Source organism: Drosophila obscura, unplaced genomic scaffold (genome assembly GCF_018151105.1).
Source record: "Drosophila obscura isolate BZ-5 IFL unplaced genomic scaffold, ASM1815110v1 contig_4, whole genome shotgun sequence".
Lineage (NCBI taxonomy): Eukaryota > Metazoa > Arthropoda > Insecta > Diptera > Drosophilidae > Drosophila > Drosophila obscura.
In genome coordinates, this window is record NW_024542828.1 from 11,839,007 (window position 1) to 11,848,927 (window position 9,921).

At 46.6% G+C, this 9,921-nt stretch overlaps 1 protein-coding gene and 1 long non-coding RNA gene across 2 annotated transcripts; one reads left to right on the plus strand and one right to left on the minus strand.

The window, feature by feature from the left end:
- The first annotated feature begins 3,860 nt into the window (after positions 1–3,860).
- Positions 3,861–5,284, plus strand: LOC121404790. Its single transcript, XR_005968219.1, has 4 exons — positions 3,861–3,970; positions 4,030–4,685; positions 4,746–4,986; positions 5,071–5,284. It is a non-coding gene; the product is annotated as an uncharacterized LOC121404790 (long non-coding RNA).
- Positions 5,285–5,389: 105 nt separating this feature from the next.
- On the minus strand, positions 5,390–9,586 carry LOC121404751 (putative mediator of RNA polymerase II transcription subunit 26). Its single transcript, XM_041594978.1, has 5 exons — positions 9,442–9,586; positions 9,133–9,366; positions 8,117–8,799; positions 5,548–6,090; positions 5,390–5,461 (listed from the first exon to the last, which is right to left on the minus strand). Exons 1-5 carry the CDS (start codon positions 9,584–9,586, stop codon positions 5,390–5,392), a joined length of 1,677 nt encoding a protein of 558 aa, XP_041450912.1.
- Positions 9,587–9,921: the final 335 nt, after the last annotated feature.

The window sequence follows — 9,921 nt, forward strand, 5'->3', positions numbered from 1 at the left end:
TTCGGGATTGATATAAAAATGAATGTAGGCACTTTTAGACACCGCCAAAACACCAAATGGTAATCGCATTGGGCTAATTGCGATTCAAATGGGGCTTAAATATTTCCCGACTTCTGCGAAGACTTGCCATAGATCTACCAATAAATATACATGTACATATCTACATCTGTAGAATATTTAGAGGCGAAGAAGAAAAGGCTGAGCAGCAGAACAACAGTAGACAAGCAGAACAGCATTGTAAAAGGAGAATCGAAGCAGTCCGCCGTTACATTAAGATTATCAGTAGAGATTGAGCCGTGTCGTCTAAGCTAATTATTCTTATAGTTTGCCAGTCTACTGCGAATTCATAAATTAAATAAACAGTCAATTAAATAATATCTTGCATACATACATATACATATGTACATAAGAATATAATTTATCTTCGGAAGATCATTTGACATTCGGCTTGATTTTTTTCCTCAAATTGTCTGCCCTCTTATCAGCGCGACAATCGGGAGCTGCTGCTGTTTTTGTTGTTGTCTGTGTCGCGCCACTGCTTTGTTTATTTTCCGTTTCAACTGCCTGCTGCTGCTGCCACTACGCGGGGCACGAGCACTGCTGTTAATGCTTCGTTTTGTTGCGTGTGCCGCGGCGCCGAGCTTTTTTCGGTTGACAGTGACAAGAAAATTGTGACGGTCGTGACTGGCAGGGAAAGCCAAAAAACAACAACTAACGTCTGTACGGCCGCCCTACACACCCTTCCATTGTGTTAAGCAAATCACCTTGGGGCAGGTCATGGCCCGGAGATAGACTCCGAGCCCAAAAGACTCTCACCAGAAAGGCCAATACCTGTCAATATCTGTTACTGCTGTTGCTGTTGATTTGTGTGCTGGCCATATCCCTCCATATATTCCATGGGGAATGGGGCTTATTTATCAATTGTCGGAAATGGGGCTTTTTTTTTTGCCAATTTTGAATCCAGCGTTAGACGCATTGGCATTGCATAATGTCTGGGCCCGTAGTGGACCGCAGACTGAATTGTAACTGGAGCCTTGCCCACTCAGAGGCGTTACTCTCGAAACGTGCTCAACGTTCCGGAATCCGACCTGGCTGACGGTCTGCCGGTTCTGCTTGCGCTTGCGCCTGCAGTTGACACAGTAGCAAGGCTGCATGGAGGGACTGATGGATGTGAGGCTGTCGCATGACGTTGGTGCCGTTGGCGGGCCCCCTCCTTCAGTGCGGTCCCCCGGATTGATAATGGCCCGTATTTTGGCCTGCATCCGTTCGTTCATCAATCTCAAATTCTCCATCTTCCTTTTCAGAAATCTCTTCCTGTGCTCCTTTTTAGCAGCGGAGGACTCCGAGGGCCCCAGCTGCTTTGTCGTGGCCTCTTTTCGGCTTGGCCTGACCGTCTCAATGCCAACGACCGTCTCGTTCAGCAGCTGGTAGCTATCGTTTAACGCCTCCACGTCCCCTTGGTCCCAGGATAGTGCGCTCCAGCTCGCGACAGCGGACATCTGATTTTCATTCTGATTGATGAGAACATCGTAGGTCAGCTCGGTGATATGGGTGGCACGACTGTTCGTCGCCGACAGGTACACGAAGCTGGAAAGGTGCACCTCCCCCCTGCGCTGGGCATGTGCTTCTTTCTAGCTCCAGATCGGAACCTAGTATGGCGTCAGAATGGTATGACACTAAACTCAAATACTCCAACAGGGCTGGAGTAGAGAGTAAGGATACCAACACCTGACGTTCTATTTATTTGTACTTTATACAGCACATCTTATAAATTAATTAACGTTACAGCTTACAAAGTTGCTTACTACGGATCAGTGGGACATAGGTAATTATATACAAGAGTGATAATACTAATATACGATAGTATCGAAAAAAGTTATCGAACATTCTGCGTCTCCATTGCAGTGAGATGTTCTTTTGTTTACATTAATTAATAATAATAATCTTTTCATTTCAGTGGACTCGATGCTTAAATATAGCCTTGCTGCCTAAATACAGCTGTGCGGCAGTGGTGGGCTCCATCCAGCTGCTGCAGTTTGCTTGCATCGCACAACTTTGGACAACATAATTGTCGAAAGAGTGCCGATGCTTGTGCCGCTGTTTGGAGTTCTTGTTGGAGTTGCGTGCTGTTGACATTCCCGTCGCTGGGCTTCAGGTATGTGAGTAATTTTCTTTTTCTTTCAGGTCCTAGGATCCAGTTGCTTCGCGGAGGTTATTGCGAGGGCGTCAGGCTGCGTCTCGTATGTGGAAATTGTGACAATAAGACTGTTGGACTGCGCAGTTTGAGGACGCTGTCGGATTGGAGATTTTTCGTGCTGCCATCTACTGTCGCTCAGCTTCAGATAAGTTTACTTCATTTGTTGTCTGTGGAAGAGAATAAGCTTGTGGAAAATTATCTCTTACAGGTGCCGCTGGGACATTGCTGCTGTTCCCGGTGGTGAAAGGATGACTTCGCCTGGAGTTGTGTAATGCCTGGAGGACGCTATTCTGGAGTTCTTGGAGGTTGGCCTGCTGGAGCTGGTCATCAACGTCGTCTGGATGGCGTGCTGTTGCTGTAGGTCGTTGCAGCAGATCGCTCGCTGAGGCATATTCGCCTGTCTGTTGGGCCGGCTGTAAGCGCATCATCCTGGGCAGATGATTAGCAATCGCCTCGCTGTATCGTGGTCTGGAGAGTCTTTGCAGGATGCAGGGGTTGATGACAAGTCTCCTTGCCAGGTAGTTGTCATGTTGGAGCAGCCTTTCATAATAGTTTCTTGTGAGATTATTATATGTTTCTTCCACTGTAGGCAACTGGAGATCTGCATGGATTAAGCTGTTCCTGACATACCAAGGCGCATCGACGATAGCTCGGATAGCTCTATTTTGAATAACCTGGATCTTGTTCATGTGCGTGTTGGATGCAAGAGAGCCCCAGATAGGAAGAGCGTACTGCCATATCGGAGCTACTAGCTGCCTGTACAGCAATGTTTTGGCGCGAGTGGATAATTTGCTCCTTCTTCCAATGAGCCATTCCAGTTTCTTAATCCGAGCTATTGTTTTTGTAATTACAGCTTGGATATGCTTATTGAAGTTGAGACCTCTGTCTAGTTGGACTCCCAGATACGGATACACATTTTTGTTGGCCAGGTGTTGCTCGGAAAGCCTTGGAGATGGATGCTGCAGCAGTGTAGATGTTGTTGAGAGCGTATGTAAGACATGAGCCGTTTTTGTGTTACTGATCGTAATTCCCCATTTTTTAGCCCATTTGGCAGCATCAGATAGCAGCTTCTCCATGTTGGTGATGCAGCTTTTTATGTTGTAATCCGACGCTAAGTAGACTGCATCGTCAGCGTATGTAGCAAGCATATTGCAGCTGTATCTGGGTGGCTTTGGTATGTCGCTAGTGTACACATTGTACAGCACAGGTCCAAGAACACTGCCCTGTGGTACTCCAGCTGCAATGTTCATTGTGGAAGAGGTGACGCCGTTGCAAACAACCCTGAAGGATCTGCCGGTTAGGTAGCTGGTGAGGATGCGGTGAAGGCTTTCCGGGATTAATCTCTTCAGTTTGCAGAGGAGACCTTCGTGCCACACTCTGTCAAAAGCTTCCTGAACGTCCATATAAACTGCTGAACAGTGCATTTTCTTCTCGTGTGCCTGTAGGATGAACTGGGTGACTCTGCCAATTTGCTGTTCTGCTGAGTGCTGTTCACGAAAACCAAACTGATGGTTTGGAATAGAACTAGCAAAGCTGCGTACCTCAAACAATCGACCCAGTAGGAGGCGCTCGAGAAGCTTAGATAGCCCAGAGAGAAGACTGATTGGCCTGTAGGATGCCAGCTGTTCAAACAAATTTATCGATAAAGCTTATTCAGTATTTTTTTAACGGGGACTAGTATTTTCAGGCACATGTGTACAAAGAAGAAGAAGATGCTAACATAAAGCTACAAATTGTTGTTTACATTTTAAAACGGCTGTACAAATTGTGATTGTAAGTATTAAAAAACATCATTTATCTGCTGAATCAAACTTTAGGCTTTCTGTTATTAGGGGGCGTGTTTTCCGGTGTGCTGCCCTCCACCACAGATGCCCAGCTCTGCGCCCTTGGATCCCAAGCTCGTATGGAGGTGTCCGTGGCAGCTGCCTCGTGCTATCGCCTGGCTGCTGCAGCCGTCCTGGAATCAACAAAAGGCCAGTGACCAGCAGGCCCACAGCCGGCCACTGTAAGCGTTGTAGTGGCCCTCTCGTGCCATTGGACAATGGCTCTGGTCCAGTCCGTGTAGAGGCGGCTGTATGTGGCCGCTCCATGCCCCAAGCCAGATGATTTGCCTGAATTTGGCCAGCTGCCGAGTGAACTTGAGTGGGTCGACCTCGTTCTGTACGCTCCAGGATGGCACCAGAAGCTGTGGAATAAAGGAAAACAGAGTTTTTGCCACCCTGATCAGCATTATTAATTTTTCTCCGTCTCTTTTTAGAAACTCTGCAGATCCTGGCCTCCGACTGCACGATCGCCAAACTTCCAGCTGGAGCCTCTTCTTGTTGATCAGTGCGGGCTCGGTTCTCTTCAGCAGTAAATGCGGCGTCCATCGCGTCATCCAATTCCCTTTCCAGTCGCTGTTGCAGAGTGTTCATTCCCTCCTCTAGCAGCTGCTCAGGAGTAGGCGGAGGGAGCTCATGTGGCTCGAGCGGAGTCATTATGAGCCTCTGTATGTATTCAGGCTCAAAACGGATTGTTTCTGCCATTTGTAACCGAGTTCTTTCCCCAGTTCTCAGCATCCGAGCAACGTGATTCACCCAGCATATGGAAGGTCTCTCCTGTGGGATTCCGAGAGCTATGCGACGCTCTTGTTCAAGGCGTTTTCGCTGGATAACTGCCTCCTTGGCTCGGGCTTCATTTAGTAGACGCTGCTGCTCAAATGCAATCTGCTCGCAGTGAATTAAAGTTGGCAGCGGTTGCTGCTGTTGGGCTGCTGCTATCTGCAAGAGCTGCTGTTGGAGCGGACGAACGTGAGTTACCAGCTGCTTTTTGTATCTCGGCCGGTCCAGTCTCTGAGGGATGAATGGATACATAATGAGCTTCCTTGCTTCCAGATTTGGATGAGTAAAAAGTGATGTTGCCATCCTGCTGCTAGACGTGTTAAAGATGTCCTCCGCTGAGTCGATGTTGTGTGCCTCTCGGATGTCCTGGCTTCTGATGTATCTGCTGGCCATTGCAATCTTTCTCACGAGTCGGTTTTGCGTGCCTTCTATCCTGCGGAATTGAGAGTCACATACCAAAGCTCCCCAAACAGGTAAGGCATATTGCCATATCGGGGCGATTATTTGCTTATACACAACCATTTTGCATTCTTTTGACAGCCGGCTCTGACTGCCTATGATCCAATTTAACTTTATGGCTGCTGTCCTCACTCTATTCACCAGGCAGGATACATGTGCATGCAGGACCAGCTTCCTGTCCATTATCAGGCCTAAGTAGCGGTGACTACGCTTATTAACGATATGAGTATCATACATTTTTGGTGACAGTTCGCTAATTCCGTTTCCCATTGATTTCCTTGTGTATAATACATGTATCGTTTTGTCTTTATTTAGGTTGATGCCCCATTTAGAGGCCCAGGAGGTGAAACTTTTGAGATAGATCTCGTTCGTACGGACTGCTGTATTGGCCAAGCTTCTGGCACACAGGATGATGGTATCGTCAGCGTATGTTGATAACAGCATGTCCTTAAAGAAATCTGACTCTCTTCCATCATTTTGTCCTGCTAGGTGCGGCAGTGGCATGTCTGACGTAAAGACAGTGTATAGCACGGGGCCAAGGACACTCCCCTGTGGAACTCCAGCGCAGATTCTTCCGGATCTAGACCGTACTCCGTTTTGGCCATTTACAACAAATGATCTATCAGTGAGATAGCTTTCCAAAACCTGATAGTACGCAAAAGGCAGCAGCTTGGCTAGCTTGAGCAGAAGGCCACTGTGCCAGACTCTGTCGAAGGCTTCACTTACGTCTATGAAAACAGCAGAACAGAATAATCGTTTTTCATAGGAGTCCAGAATGTATTGCGTGACGCGTGCCAGCTGCTGCTCAGTGCTATGATGTCTCCTAAACCCAAACTGGTGTGATGGAATGGCGTTTTCAAATTCCCTGCATTCAAACATCCGTTTCATGAGTAGCGTTTCAAATAGCTTTGAGAAGCCAGCCAAGAGGCTAATTGGTCGGTATGAGCCAACATCATTTGCGCTTTTGCCTGGTTTCTTTATCATTGTAATTGCAGCACATTTCCATTGCTTGGGATAATGGCCGTGTCTGAGTATTGAGTTATAAATGTATGTCAGGTAAATAATTGCTTTATGTGGCAAGGCTTTTATAACTTTGTTATTAACCCGATCCATCCCAGGGGCTTTTTTGTTTTTCAGAGATCTTATTTCCAGCATGACTTCATTTGGTGAGATAGGCCTGAAAGGAGGTTTATTTCCGTCGCTAGTTTCCCCAAATTGCTGCCTTTGGAGCCACTCCGGTGTTGCTGTTAAGCGCTTTAGCTGTTCTAGTTCTTTACGCTCCTCTTCTACCCCGTTCCTAAATTCCTCAGTGTTGGCCAATTTTGGTGCAAATCTTTCTTCCAAATGCGAAACAAATGCCTCAGCTTTTTCCTCGCTAGTTCTTGTCCACCTATAGCTACCACCACTACAGCTAGGCATTTTTAGAGGCCAGTTTGGTTCTGGCTGTCTCTTGAACTTGTTTGTTAACCGCCACAGTTTGTCCATCCTATACCGATCATTAGCGTCTACTTCTTTAAAAAGTTTATTCATTTGACTATTTTTCATTTCACGAATTGCCTTTTTAAGCTTCGAGTTTGCTGCATTACATAACCTTCGCGACTCTGGTGTAGGCATCCGCATGTGCTCACGCTTGAGCTTCCATTTTATTCTTAGGAGTCTTTGAGTTTTCCTATCGATTGGAAGTCTTCCTGTGCCTGGCGCAAACCGCGAAGTTGTTATCGTAGTAGCAGTCGCCGCTGCATTATATATGTTTTGATAGAAGATGTCGATCGCATCCTCTATGTCTTCTCCTGATCTGATTTGGATATTTAAATTTATACGTTGCAGTAAGTACTCCTGAAACTTTCTGATATTAGCCTTGTTGGGTAGCAGCCTGCGATTAGTTTCAAGCGTTGCCGTCGTGCCACTGATGGCCAGTCTAACAAAGATCGGTAGATGGTCTGATTTCAGGTCAATCGTTGAATGAGTATGCAGTCTCTCACAGCTAACGCCTGCATAAACTGCAAAGTCTATGGCGGAGGGCCTTTTTCTGGGGTCAAAGGGGAAGTGTGTAGCTCCCCCTGTGGCCAGTACGTTTAGTCTGCTGTTTGAATGGATGGCTTCCATTAGGACCCTCCCCCTTTTGCATGATCTGACGTTACCCCACCATTGATGCTTAGCATTAAAGTCCCCGGCTACTATGAATTTAGAGCCTGAGCAAAGATTTCCCAAATGCATAAATAGTTTTTTAAAGTGTTGTGCCGTCCAGGTGGCAACAGGCGGGCAGTATATGGGAGCTATTGCAATTACCTCATTTTTACTGGTAGTTAGCGCTATTGGGGCACATTGCAGGAATTCTTCTTCGATGGGTTCTAGCGCAGTGTGCTTGAGGTCAGCTTTTACGTAGATTGCTACTCCCCCTCTTCTGCTGACAGAGGGATGTGAGGCAGCATATCTCACGTATCCATTTATAGTAAGACTGTCAGCTATAGTGGTGTTAGTGTTGACATTTTTGGCTATACGGGTCTCTATAACCATCATTATGTCAATATTGTGTCGCTGCATGAAAAACTCCAGTTCCAAAATTTTGTTCCTAAGGCCACAGGCGTTCCAATAAACAATTTTAAAAGAGTTGTTATAATGGACACCTGTTGGAGAAGTATCAGTGAGATCTACTATATCTGCGTTAACATTTGTAGTGGTGGCGGCTAATGGACTGGCTGTGTTGTTGTCCGCATTAGAGTTAAAGAGATTATATATTTGGCTGTAATTATTCATTAGCAAGGTCATTAACGTTGGAGACAGTTTGTCTTTTATTTGAGGTAATAAATGCATGTAATAGATCAATAAGGGCGTCCATTTTTTTGCCCATTTCACTTACAACCAGTAAATTTTGGCTTACTACTTGCATCAGTTGGTCAATCCCATTTGAGGCCCCAAGCTGCTGGTGGTGTTGCTGCTTGGGCGTCTGTGGCTCTCGATGTTGTTGTTGTTGGTGTCCACGGGGGGTGAGAGGTGGCCTGCTGATGTTGTCGCTGTTTCCCTGTTTTACGTCAGATTGCTGCATGTGTTTGCTCAAGTGTTGGCGGTTCGGCGCCGTATTAGTAGATTTAGCGTTCCGGCTGGTGGTTGGCTGTTGGGAGTTGTTGTGTTGCCGCTGCGGGCTTGTGGGCGTTGTCTTCTGTGATCCTCGATGCTGCTGCTGTTCTTGCTGCCCCTGGAAAGAAACGCCATGTTGGCCATGCGGCTGCTTTGCGTTGCTTCTAAAAGGATTACTGAAGAGTTGGCCGTTTGCGACCCTGTTAGTGTTTTGTCTGCTTGTCGCCGGTTGTGAGTTGTTTTTGGCCTCCTGCGGCGGACTTTTCTGTGATTTTGGCAGGTTATGGTGTTGTTGCTGCCATCTGAAGCTGTTGTTAGTTGCGTTCCATCGACCTGAGTTGTTGCTCGTCTGATGCTGCCAATTTGTCCGCTTTTGACTTCCAATTGCAATATGCGCTCGGTAGGATTGGAGTTTTGCCTGGGCTCGCTTGAACTCCTCGCAGCCCCTGTAGCTGGCAACATGTCCTTTCCCACAGTTTGCGCATCTTGGGTTTGAAATCCTATCTCCACTGCAGTCAGTCGATGGATGTGCTCCGGCACATTTCAGACAGACAAAGGGTCGGCGACAGTAGTTTTTACTGTGGCCAAAGCATTGGCATCTGTGGCATTGAACGGGGTCGATGCGTCTCATTTGACGTTCAACCACGATTTCCTGGTTTCCCATATTTGTAACTGATAAGATCTTATCATTTGCATTATCCAACGTTGGCTCCAACTCGACTTCAAACATGTTGAGTGGTTTTCGGTTGCTTCTATGCTTAATAACATTTATATAGCGCACGGAGAAACCTAACTCACCAATATGTTTGCGAATCCATTCGCAAGGAGTAGAGTGATGTAGATTTCTCAGAATGATGCGGTAGCCACGCTCCCTGCGCAGCTGGTGAGTGTGCATCTGCCTCTTGTCTACATCCAGTTTGGCCAGAACTCTATGGTAAGTTCCCATATCAGCGCAGTCCAGTTTTATTTTGTTGCCCCTTACACTTGTAGTTGTAAATTTATTTGTATCTCCAGGTGTGTTGTTAAGAGATTCTAAAAGTGGTTGAATATTAGTAATATCATGTAAATAAATGGCAGGTATTTTAGCATCTATGATCGGCCTCTGACGTATCTGCTGTACTGTAGCATGATGTTGTTTTTGCGGGAGTGAGCTGTTTTGCGGAGGCTGCTGCTTTTGTTGAAGCTGCTGACCCAAACCTGGCTCCATTGTCAAGTCCACAACGTCATCCAGTGCTGGTGGATCCATTTCCATATCTTCTGAGGGATGGATAGTTGGTTTAGCAGCGTCTGCTGCTGTCGTCATAGTTTTCGGAACATTTGTTCCCGCTTTGGCTGTAGTTATCGGCCCAATATTTGCTTTAACGGCCTCCGTCATCAAGGCAGCAGCGGGAGGTTGAATTCGTTTGGGACGAGACAGACTCAGACCTAGTACATTCTTCCTTTTACTGCATAAGGGCCCTGGTTTTGAGATTGGAGTTGCTTTCAGCCAGGCATCTCCTACTCGGTAGGTACCTAGCTTTGATATCCTACTTTTGCTATTTTGCTTGGGAGTAGAAGCGACTTTTTTAGATGAGTGTGTCGTCGGCG

Coding starts and splice junctions, on each gene's coding strand:
- LOC121404751 (XM_041594978.1), bottom strand. CDS start 9,586: ATGGAAATGGATCCACCAGCACTGGATGACGTTGTGGACTTGACAATG. Junction 9,367..9,441: donor TGCTACAGTACAGCAGATAC/GTCAGAGGCCGA, acceptor AACCACTTTTAG/AATCTCTTAACAACACACCT. Junction 5,462..5,547: donor ATAAAGACAAAACGATACAT/GTATTATACACA, acceptor TAATAAGCGTAG/TCACCGCTACTTAGGCCTGA.